Source organism: Schistocerca piceifrons, chromosome 5 (genome assembly GCF_021461385.2).
Source record: "Schistocerca piceifrons isolate TAMUIC-IGC-003096 chromosome 5, iqSchPice1.1, whole genome shotgun sequence".
NCBI classification, from domain to species: Eukaryota; Metazoa; Arthropoda; class Insecta; order Orthoptera; family Acrididae; genus Schistocerca; species Schistocerca piceifrons.
In genome coordinates this window covers 191,727,651-191,740,496 of record NC_060142.1, presented here as the reverse complement: position 1 = coordinate 191,740,496, position 12,846 = coordinate 191,727,651, and the positions used below count along the sequence as shown (strand labels likewise).

Below are 12,846 nucleotides of genomic sequence, written 5' to 3'. Positions count from 1 at the left end.
ACTTGAATCAAACTTGAGGTTGTTTGCTATGAAATAACACATCTACTGTTCTGTAAGTTATCTCAATATATTTTTATATCATTCCAAAGTTGTAACGGCCTTTTTGAATCACCCTGCACTTCTCGTAGCACTAGAATATCAGTTCTGTGCTTTGTTCATCTATTGTGGTGCGTTTAAACTGTGGATGATTGTTTCTGCTATTGGATCTACTCTCTTCCTGCCCAAGTCAACAGCCATCCATTATCTCGCAAAGAGACCATGAGGATAAAATCAGAGATATTAGAGCCCAAACAGAGGCATACCGACAATCTTTCTTTCCACAAACAATACGAGACTGGAATAGAAGCGAGAACTGATAGAGGTACTCCGTCAGGTGGCTTGCGGAGTATGGATGTAGATGTAGATGTACCCATGCCGTTATGGCAGCACAGCAGCTTCATTTCCACTATAACAGGCAATTTGTGTCAGTCGTCACTATGTGTGGGTGGTTGTCGGAGGACCCTATGTTTTCCCTGGTTTCTGAGGCTGTCTCCAACAGCCCACACATATTGCCCCAGAATATTCTGCTGTCACTGGTAGTGGATGGGTGACTGATTGAGTTTCACATATCACAGGAATGTCCCTCAGCCTAATTAACTTAGATATGTACCAACTTTTGGGTTTTCCTGCACTGCACTGGCCATTCTGTCAAGTTGTGTCTTATAGTAAACAGTGCTTTCCTTTCTGGGGGCAGTTCTCCCTTTTGGCACATTATAAGAATGTGGAACAGCAACTTAGACTGTTAGAGGTTAATTTGCTGATGGCTCAAAATATTTTCAGGTTAGAGACTTTTTCTGTTTTGGCTTCCAGATAGTTGACAAAATACATTTACTGTCTCAATCAGCTCCCTCCAAAGATTTAAACTTTTTACTAAAGTTGTACAACCAGCTGTTCAAGAAAACTTTGAGTTGAGCGGGAAATTTGGAGGCACACGCTCCCTTAAGCCATATGCAATCCTTAATTTTTGTCAGCCCTGCCCCATTCCCTTTGACATGTGCAATAAGTTCAAGGTCAAGTTGCAACATTGACAGGATATCAGTGTTGTTTCTTCTATTTTGCTGAGTCTGTGGGCCATCCCTTCAGTGGAGATTCAGAAGCTACAAGGCGCTATCCACTTTTGCAACGATTTTAAACAGACAATCAATGGGCAATGTGCGCAGACTCGTATCCCATTCTGCAGCCTAAGGAGTTGTTGGCAAAGTTGTCAGGGGATCGGTATTTCTTGCACGTCAATTTGCACAACACATACCTGCCGTTGTCACTGAAGACCAATTCTCAGAGTTTCTTGGTGCTGGACACCTCCTCTGGGCTCTATCAGTTTAATCACTTGCCTTTTGCAATCTCATCTGCGTTTGAAAGTTATTAATATTCCTTGGAGCAGTTGAATCAGGACACTCCTTACTGTGTGAAATACCTTGATGACATCTGGGTCACGGCCTCCACATACCTTCACCGAAGAGTCAAGCAGTATATTGCTCCCTCCTACGTACATCTCACGAAGAGACCATGAGGATAAAATCAGAGATATTAGAGCCTACACAGAGGCATACCGACAATCCTTCTTTCCACGAACAATACGAGACTGAAATAGAAGGGAGAACCGATAGAGGTACTCAAGGTACCCTCCGCCACACACCGTCGGGTGGCTTGCGGAGTATGGATGTAGATGTAGATGTAGAAGAGTTGAGCATTTGCAGAATCTGCAAATAGTTTTCCAATGCCTGCTGCAAACTGGAAAAATGTAGTTTTTTCCCCAATGATGCGCTTTTTGGGTCGTGTTCAGCAAAGAAGGCTTTGTCCCGACAGACTACCACCAAAGCCATTGTCAACTGGCTGGCACATGAGAACCTGAAGGAGCTCGAGTTCATTATGGGCAAGATTTCATAGTATGGTATGGTCATTCCCCAGGCTGCACACATCTGCCACCCTCTAAATTGACTTCACCAAATGGGCATCAAAGTTGTCTGATCTGTAGATTTCAGTCCCTCAAGCAGTGTTTGTGCTCCACTCTGTTTGGCTTCTTTTTACACCAGGTAAACCTTTGACCATGGCCTGTGACGCATCCCAGAGAGGCATTCGCGCAGTCCTGTCACATCGGAATCCAGATGGCACCAAGCATACTATACATTCACATCAAAGACACATTTCACAGCCCAACATATTACTCACTGGCTTTCGATTTCAGAACTAAAATATTTCACTTTTATGGCTTGGGGTGAAGTTCCTACTGATCACCAACCACAAGGAATTTGGTTTCTTATTTGGCCCTTGGCCCAAACTGCCAGATAGGACTGCCCACTGATTGCAGAGATGTGTGCTTTTCCTCAGTAATTACGCTTATGAAACTCTGTACCAGTCTAATGTCCAGCAATGCCAATGCTAACAGACTATTGCAGTTGCCAGTGGGACTGGATCCAGAGTATGACCAGCACAATGCTCTCATTTTCACCTTTGATTATGTCTTGGAGCAGACCTTGCTGGATTTTCCTTCGGTGGTGTACAAGGCTGTGGCTGCCAAGACCACGACCTCCTTTTCTGGAAAATCATTTCTGCTGTTCAGGTGATGTGGGCTCTTTTGGAGTGGATTTGGTATGGCAGGCGTTTTTTTTTTCCCCCCCTAAATGATCAACTCAACATGGATTAGAGGGTCCTTCCACTTGCTATAGAGGCACAACACTGTATACTTGTTGTCCCTCCTGCATTGCATCCTTGCATACTTGAGCTACTGCAGGTGTCGTACTAGCGTATGACTCGTATGAAAGCATTGGCACATGATCATGTCTACTCGGCGATGATCTATCACAACATCAAACATCAGTGAGGGCTTGCCAGCCTGTGCACGAAACCAAGCTGCACTGCCGTTTCAGTTTTCCCCTTGGTCAGTCCTGGAGAACCCTTGGAACAGGATGCATTTTGATTTTGTGGGCTTCTTTTATTGGTAAGCATGTGGTTGTTGGTGCTCAATACATTATCAAATTTCCCATACATTACCAAGCTATCCTCAGCGATATTGCCAGCAACTGTTCACACGTTATTGGTCATTTTTGCTATGAGGGCTCCTCCTCGCAAGTTGTCAATTTGTTTCAGAGGAGTTAGAAGATTTCTGCATTCACAATGGTATCCAACATCTGACTACCAACCCGTTCCACCCAGAGTCTAACTTGGAGGTGGAGTGCTTCGTGCCTAGGTTCAAGACCTAAATGAACAAAGTCTGTGTCTGCCTCATCTACACTAATGCCCTGTCAAGTTTCCTGGCTCTGTATTGGGTAACAAAGGCAAAAGGGCGTAGTCTGGAATGTTAGCATAGGTGTCAACTGTAAGGTCTTTTGGATTTGCTGCAACCCTAGTCACATACCTGACCACAGCAACCTGCCATGTTTTTCTCCTGGGGCTGCAGTCTATGCCTAGTCTTTTGGCCACAGTCAGTTTAAGCATATGTATTAATGATTATTGGCTGCCAGGTGTTGTGGTGGGCCACAAGGGTCAGCAGCTGTTTGTGGTGGATTTTAGTCGGGAGTAGCTGATCTGTCATTCCAATCAATTGTGGCAAAAACCTGTTCGACCTTCAATGCTGCTATCTCCACACCAACTGGTTGATGGAATCAGTCACAGCATTGTTCTGGTGGCAGTCTCCCAATAGTGGTAGCATGCTTTCCTGTTGCCACCCCCCTCCCCTTTCCCCTGCACCCTCCACCATCCTAACTTCAACTACAGAATACACGGCCAGTGAGACTTTTCTCTTGCACTTCCCACTGAGGAGACCATGGAATTTGAAATGGTGTCCTCTTTCCCTTGCTCATCAGTGGCAGAGTCCTCACCCAAGACATTGAGATGCAGGCAATGGAGCTGGCTTGAGTATCATTGCGGGATAGTACACAATGCTGCCCTGCAGGACTAGGGATGGCAAAAATGACCGGTTACAACCAATACCAGTATTATAGACCTGAATAACAAGTCTTTTTTTTTTATTTATTTGGTCTCAAGTATAATAGGTGTTTTTTTAACAACCCAGTACAAAACCAGAAATATTGATTAGCCATAGTAGAAGTGCTAAAATTTTTCCTTTTTAAATAAACCTCTTTTTTAAAAAAAGAAGAAAGAGAAGAAGAAGAGTACCTTTAATCTGTAAAATTTACATTGGTTTGAAATATTGTGTTATTATATAAAATGGGAAAATCATTCAGTGCTACTTTAATAACAATGCCATCAAGATATGAGCAGCAACAAATGCATGTCATAATAATTGGTCATAATAATTTCCATGCAAGGAAATAATACTGATCACGAGTCATGGCTCATCTTCTAGTGAGGCTGCGGCTAGCACGGAGTGGCTCTTATATTCTCTTCATATAAGGGCCGCTCCTGTCGTGGTGCGGTCCTAATCAGCGTACAACTGGCTGATGTTGTCCCACAGCCTTCTCTGCCGTTACATTCCAGGATGACATGCCAGCACTTGATGTTACACTATAACACACTACATGCACACTCATTACAGTCACCTAAACTTAACAATTATACTTACATACACAGCTCACACCTCGCAACGGAAAGGTGCCTGTGTGCGCGAAGTGCATACTTTTCCAATTAGGTGGCTGAACCTGGCCTTTGGGGTCTCCCAGCCATTCATGCCATACGACTTTACTTCAGTTTACTAGTGTCAGCAAGGAGAAACTTGTGAACAAGAATCAGGTAAATGATCGAAATTGGTGACACCCGGAAAGAAGAGATGCCTCAAGATGAAGGTCACATATCTCAAGAGTTTTCAGGAAGATGCAATTTGTCATGAAATATTTGCATATTCTTCAGGGGTGGAGCATTCAACACTTAAAAAGTTATGTGCCATGGGCCTGTTTCAGAACAGTAAATAATCCTTGCTACAAGTTGTGTAAAAGTTAGGATTGTGCTATAAAACTATTTGTCAGGACAAGTTATTAATGGAACATTGAGATATTACAGTCTGGCAATATCATTATCTGAAGAAATTGATAGGGACAAATTTTGATAATAGTGTTTGACTTGATGAAACACAACTACATGGAGGGTACAACTTAAAAAATGGCTGGACACACGATATCATAAGCAGTAGTATGGAAACTCCGATTAGCAGAAGGAAAAGAGTAATCGTATTTTAAAAGGTTTCATTCCCAATTGTTGTTATTATTTCAAGTAAGGCCTCTGATTATCATGAAGATATGAATCACAGAACTTTTGTGAAATTGGTCAAAGCTCTGTGCTTCAAACCTTAATGAAAACCCTGTGACTGTTACGGTTAACATTCTGTATCAGTCGGTTATACAAGGTAAGGAGCCCATTAAGGCATTCTTTGCTGGCTGGAGAAACAACATACCAGTTGACAATAACTTGAAAAGAGCAAAATTATTAGAACTAACATTGGAACACAATCCAAAGTATCTAGTTTACCTTGTGGATGAAATAGCAAAAATATAGGGTGTGAAGAGGTCAGACTACATCCATATCATTGCCATTCTAATGTAACAGAACTCATTTGGGCTCAGTTCAGACAACATATTGCTACAGAGAATAAAATATTATGTTGACTGAAGTGGAGCACCTTTTGAAGAACACAACAGAAAAAGTGCACCCACAGATTGGCAAAAAGAAGTAAAACATATGAACAAGTTATACAAGAAGAATGGAATAATAAAGGCATATTACAACAGTCCATCAAAGACTTGATTACATCTGTCACTATGAGCAGTGACACTGCTAGTTCCACTGACTCTGAATTAAGCACTGTCTTCCCCTTGTCTGATTAGTGTCCAGTGTCCTTGACAAACCTCTTACTTTGATTAAATCTTGTGCTGTCCATTTGTCAATTTAACTTCTCTGTTGTGAGACTAATGGCCTTGCTGGAGTGGATACACCGGTTCTCGTGAGACACCGGTTCTCGTGAGATCGCCGAAGTTAAGCGCTGTCGGGTGTGGACAGCACTTGGATGGGTGACCATCCAGGCCGCCATGCGCTGTTGCCATTTTTCGGGGTGCACTGAGCCTCGTGATGCCAATTGAGGAGCTACTCGACCGGATAGTAGAGGCTTCGGTCAAGAATACCATCATTACGACTGGGAGAGCAGTGTACTGACCCCACACCCCTCCTATCCGCATCCTCCTCTGAGGATGAGAAGGCGGTCGGATGGTCCTGATGGGCCACTTGTGGCCTGTAGACAGAGTCCCCCCCCGGCTAAGGAATACTGTTCAGCCACCTGACATCACCTCCTTTTGGTAAGTTGGACTGCATTTTAAATAGACTTTATTCTGGGGAAACATAAGGTGTCATGTAAGTGAGTTTAACAGCGTTCAAGATATGCAGAGGTAGGAAGGAACTTTTCCAGACAGGAAAATTTCTCCTATTTCAATAACCAATCCAACACCAACCCTAATTACAATTAAGAAAAGATTTCTGACATGCTCAGATATGCTACTGAGTAATACCACAAGTAAATTTTGAAATTTTTACTTGATTTATGTAGGCCATACAATCAGCCAGTACAATGTAGTAATAGAGAGATAGAGAGATAGAGAGAGAGAGAGAGAGAGAGAGAGAGAGAGAGAGAGAGAGGGAGAGATTCCAGTTCATTAAAGGATACATCCAAAAGCTACCCAAGTTTTCATTCTTTTTTTGTGTAGCTGTTAATAACTCAATGCTTCTATTATTTGGTGAGTCATCTCCTTTACCTCTAAATTATTTATGATAAGGTCATTTAAATATTTTGTGTGCTTGAACATTTTTGTATGTTTAAAATATGTGTATACTTTCATTTCATCACATTTAACATGTCATCCCATTAGTTCATAATATGGTTCTCACTGTGATGAAAATACAGGATGGCATAACACATATATGGCTACTGTTGTCATGTATAGCAACCAGTGTGTGTTTTTGTGACTTTTGTTTGTGTGAATGTGTGTGAGTTTTCTACATCTGATGAAGGGCTTAGTCCAAAAGCTCAATATTTCTCAAATTCAGTTTCATTGCACCTGCTTGTGGCTCAATGCCTCCTCTGTGTCATGGGTAGCAATCTATCCTTTTCATATTATTCAAAAATTCTGCAACTGCTTCTCTTTCTTGCTTTAAATTTCCTCATTCCTCCTCCTCTTTTTGTTTTCCTGTGTCCTAACTGATGACATAATAAAGGGCTCCTAAGGAATTTCCAATTAATCTAGTGTTTAAATGATTTTCTCTATCATATGTGGTTAGTACTTAGGTACTGATGCTAGGTATATTTTTAGCAGAATTCCAGAAAAGATAAAGCAACAAATTATGTGCAGTTTTAGCAGTAAGCACAGTCTTGTGTAATATAAATGCGCAACTTTTCACAAACAGTAATTAATATTCTTACATGTACAAATCTTACCATAATTACTAAAAAAAATTACAGCAAAGAGAGACACACATAAAAGTTACAAAATCAGTAGCATTCAGAGCTCAAGGTTTCTTCAACTAATAAAGAAGGATTACGGAAATAAGAATACTGAGAAAATAGTTCACAAATTTACTTCTACATCTGCTGCCTCTTGTAAGTAGATTTTTTTGATCTGCATTCAACTGTGTTTTAATTATGGTGATGATTTTATTTACAGACTTGTTATACAATAGATAACAAATAACACAGGAACCCATTTAACATCTACTCACAATGTTGTGACCAACAACAGGTACTATTGTATAATGTTTACATTATGTATTGTACCTGTAACATTTATAATCAGCATTGTAGGCCACATACAGAATTATTGGATTTGCATTCATTTCTTTCATGATACATAGATGCAGCTCTCAAATGATGAAGAAGAGTGACACTAATGCAATCTAACTATTTATTCTAGTTTTTGATATATGTCTGCCTTAAAAAAGTAGAGAGAAAATAATCATAGCCTCCAGCAGCATTATACTAACACTCGATTCAAATGCTGTGTACAATACATCACACAATGAACTCTCAATTCCTAATTATTTCGTACTAAAGTTTTAATTATATTCTTGTAACAATTACTTGACCTGGAGTTATATTCTCGCTTTAAAGAATAGATAGATAGATAGATACCTTTGTTCCGCATGGTACACAATGATGTATTCGGGAACGATACTTTTGTTTGGTGGAGTTGTGACATGTACATATACAAGTATCACTGCCATATTTGTCTTCTTGATCAGGAACAATTAATGTTTCCATTTGATCATCATCTCCCAAGTTGTCACTGTCAACTTCAGCACAACCCATCTCATCAAAATCAGTCGACAGACTAAAAACAGAAAGTAGGCTTGTACTGATACATGCAATAATGAATTAAACTCCACTGTCACACATGAACAGCTGCATTTAAAATTTATTTTCTGTAAGTCTATCAAAATAAATGTTTTATACCTGTCTGGAAGGTGCTCTTGTGGTATAATTTCCAATAAACTTTCAATGAGAAAGCTGTTACCTCTCAATAACGGTAAAACAGCACTGCGCACATCATTCATGGTTACATTTGTTTGTGTGCTCAGAAGTGTAAGAGCAGTGTAGATTTTACGTAGCTGTTGTGGCTGTCTTTTAAAATATACCTAGAAACGAAATAATAATAATTAAAAAGATGATTAGAATCTTAAATGTGAAGTATAGTTAACAATTATATATGAAAGAAAACTTTATAACATAAAAAAATTAGTAAAACACATTTTTGGTGTTTACAGAAAACATTAAGAAGTGGTACATAATTAAATGGTAAAGTGTGCTAGTTATGCGAGATGTGGAGGTAGAAAAGAGCATTGGCATAATGGAGATCCATTGCATAGAACATGAGTGTACATTTAACACAGAACAGATGAATCAACAAGATGCAGTACAGCACCCTTTCAACAACATGTACAGCATGAACAGCTGCAAGAACAGAATCCTGGCACAGAAAATGAGGTTTCTGCACAACGAAACCAGAACGTCAAAAGTGATCAAGTTAATTGAAATATTGATCAAATGGAGATATCTGTGAATGTTCAACCTTTTCATTATGCACAAGTGCTCCCACCTGTTGGGCATCACTATAAAAATATCAACAAATGAATGTAGCAGTGTGCAGCAGCTTGTGACTGCCAGAATTCACAGAAGTAGTTGGTTTGTTATATTGCACTGCATAACTGATTATTATTATTGTTATTTTGCATGGTAATTCTCGAATTATCAGTTTATCTATTACAACAGTAAATATCACAAAATTATTTATTTTAGTCCATAAAAAGAAACCAAATGTTCAAAGTATGTACTGAAAATGGATACATATATCTGTATACATCATGTGTCTAAAATCATTAAAAACCACTTACGAGAATTAGAGCATAAAGAAAAATTTTCTTTCCTCCAGAAAAAATTCAGGTCTGAAAGGGTTAAGGAATTTTTAACATGGGAAACACCATCCTCAATCCAGTCCATCAGAAAAAGTGATGAGAGAGATTGAAAGACTTTGTTGTACATATTGTTCACCCAAATATACCACCTGTGCTAAAATGACGACAGAATTTTTGCTTATATTAAATGAATTGCCACATTTACCTGGTGGATTTCCCCACTGGTATGGGATTTATCAAAGAACCATTGTTAAAGCTGCATAAGTGGCCTGATGGCGTAATTTACAACAGTGACATTGTTCAAACAAGGGAAGAGAAGCAATTACTTAAAGAAAGAGTAGAATAAAAAGTAAAAGAGCATAATACAAAATGATGCTACCTATCACAACTGACATTTTTACATTTTATAAAATGTTATTAGTAGAACCTAATCTCAACTTAGACATACATCTCTAAGGTTTAGACTGATTACTTAACAACAAAGTGTCACAAGACTTTATAAGAATAGAGTAAAATGAGAAGGAGAGAATAATGCCTATACATTATCTCTTAAAAATAATTCTGTAACTTTTTAGCAAGAACAACAATGGGTCAAACAGGTTCATTCAGTGGCTATGGCTAACATCAACACAGTGGAAGAAATCAAACCAAACAGGAGTATTACTGGAGAGTTTAAAATGAAAATCACACGAATCAAACCAAGCAGGAGTATTACTGGAGAGTTTAAAATGAAAACCACACAAATCTAATATATTAATGATGGAACAATGGAGTCAGTTACAAGGTATTTTACTAACATACTTGTAAGAATATGAGGTATGAGACATGGTATAGGCAAAAATTCATACAAGAAGAGGAATAAATTTTTTCATAAATACATCAGTCCTTGTAAAATCACAGACATACCACATCCAAAGGCATTGTTTTTAAAAGATTCCATAAATGTCATAGACAAAGGACTATACAACATAGATTTAATTAAGAGATTTATTATGTACAAATTAGATCTCAGGGATTCACAATTTGTGTGAATTTTGTAGAGCGACGCCTATGAGGCCCTAGTCGATCATAATAGTCTTCAGATTTTGGTCTCTGTACAACAATCCTTCATGTTTTACTATTCTGTCTACTGTAAATTATATTTCCCTCTACTAATCCTACCTTTTTCATTGAAGCACTGATACATACTCAGTACAGATTTTATTTCATTTTTATTTTTTCTTCCCACTCATAACGTAATAATCTAAATCATTTGATTCAGGTACAGGAGACAAGTCAAATTGTGGTAAAATTTGACCATAAACAAAGAACAGCTGAGATTATCAAACAGCATAATAATAATAATAATAATAATAATACAATTTCATTATATATGCATACAGTAAAATATAACACTTAAGTACCCCTTGCTCAAATTATCATTCATCCTCTATGAATTCTTCTGTTGAGTAGTAGCATGTCTCTCACACAATCTGCTGTAGCCATTTTTAAAATTTCTGGCTTCATATTAAATATGTTTCTGCCCATTAACTTGTTATACATTGTCATCACCACATACTGTGGAGTCCGTGCGTGTAATTTCAACTGGTGTGTGGGTAGCATAAAATTATTTTTATCTCTTGTGTTGCATGTATCATTAAAATGATTCTCCTCAAAGTATTTTGTCTGCTGTATAGGAAGATTATAATTTCATAACTGTATATGGAGGGAACAGTTAGTATTTGTAACGTCCAAAATAATGGGTGACAATACTCTGTTTGGTGTGCAGTAGACATGTATCAACAATTTTCTTTTGCAGTTTCAGTATTCGAGATACACTACTTGAATGTCCCCTGAAAATTGTCCCATATCTAATGACAGATTCAAAATAACTGTGATAAGCAATTTTTCACATACTTAAGTCAGGGGACTTTGCTAGTATTTGAATTGTAAATGGAAAACTGCTTAGTTTATTTGATATGAAATCAATATATGTATTCCAGCTTAAGTTCTTGTCCACATTTAGTCCCAGGAATTTGACTGTGTCGACTTCTTTCATAGGTTGATTGTTATGTTGTACTTTAAGTTGCACACATTTTGAATGTTTGGTTTTGAAATGTACCATATGGGTTTTTGAAATGTTCAGTTTCAACCCATTTAATGGAACCAGTTTTCTAAGATTACAATGGAGCTCAGAATTTTTTCTGCACCAACATTTTCAATTAAAACAAAAGTACCATCTGTTTAGTTCATCATCATCATCATCATCATCATCATCATCACCATTTTCTCCTTCCCAGGATTAGGTGTTCCAGCTCGTTATCATCTCCCCATCTCTTACAAGGTCTACCTAGTTCTCTCTTTCCAGTCAGCCAATAATTCATTATCTTTTTGGCAATCTATCGTCTATTACTCTACCAATGTGGTCCTTCCATTTCAATCTATTCTCTTCTACCTTGTCATTAACTGAGAAGATTTTTAAATCTGATCTTATTTTGTCCTTTTTGTTACAGCCCCATATTGTAGCATGAACTTTATTACTGATGCCTGTATACATGTGTTTTCTTTTTTGTTACTGTCCATTATTCAGAACAATATACATGAGTAGTTACAACCCATCAACTTTATAGAAATTTATTTCTTCAGTACAAGTATTAAAAAGGTGATTTATCAAAGATAACAGTACAGTAACTTATAAAATATATCCAGTAACACCAAAGTCTTAAATGGTCTAAGAGTTGCAAATTTATTTGTACTTTTACCTAAAGTTTGAGGTGAAGTATCTTATATGATGCTGGTTTTTATTCCCTACATTATTCCAATTGTTCTGCAGATAGCTTGATATATATATTAATGTGTTTCTCAATGTCTTTGTCATGGTTAAAAGTAATATCACATTCTCAATAATTGAAATGGGATACTTGTTCTAAAATTTTCTATTATTATTTTTAAACTGACTGGATTCTTCTCTTTGAAAGTCAGTATCTTTGTCTTATTTGGAGATATAGTTAAGTTGTAGTATATTGCCTTTTGGCTCAATCCACATACTGCTCTTTGTAAATTATCTTCTGTTTCCCATATAACTATCTGGTCATCAGCACATAACAAGGTATTTAATTCCAAACTACATTTCATCTTTCTCCTTCATAACTTGGTCACCAATATACAAATTAAATAAAGTGGGTGATAGATTACACCCTTGTCAAACACCTTGATTTACTAAAATTTCAAAAACATTTTACTTCAATATTTTCCAGAAAAGATGTCTTTGTACCTTATCAAAGGCTTTCATGTAATTAATAACTACTTAATGCATTTTTAACCAACTTCCTGACATTTTTCGATAATATGTCTTACCAAAAATATCTTATCATTACATGAACATCCCTTTCTGAAGCCCTATTATTCTTTGGAGATTACTGTACCACTTATACTTTGTAGTCTCTGATTAAGAATAGTTATGAACAAACTAGTTATGAACCA

General features: G+C 37.7%; 1 protein-coding gene across 2 annotated transcripts in view; it reads right to left on the bottom strand.

Moving 5' to 3' along the window:
- LOC124798418 overlaps window positions 1-12,846 on the bottom strand; it is a 141,838-nt gene that overhangs the window by 18,100 nt on the left and 110,892 nt on the right. For both annotated transcript variants that reach the window (XM_047261816.1, XM_047261817.1), the window contains 2 exons: window positions 8,426-8,607; window positions 8,105-8,303 (listed from right to left, as the gene is read on the bottom strand). In XM_047261816.1, coding sequence (XP_047117772.1) covers window positions 8,105-8,303; window positions 8,426-8,607 — 381 coding nt within the window. The remainder of the gene's footprint in view (window positions 1-8,104; window positions 8,304-8,425; window positions 8,608-12,846) is intronic.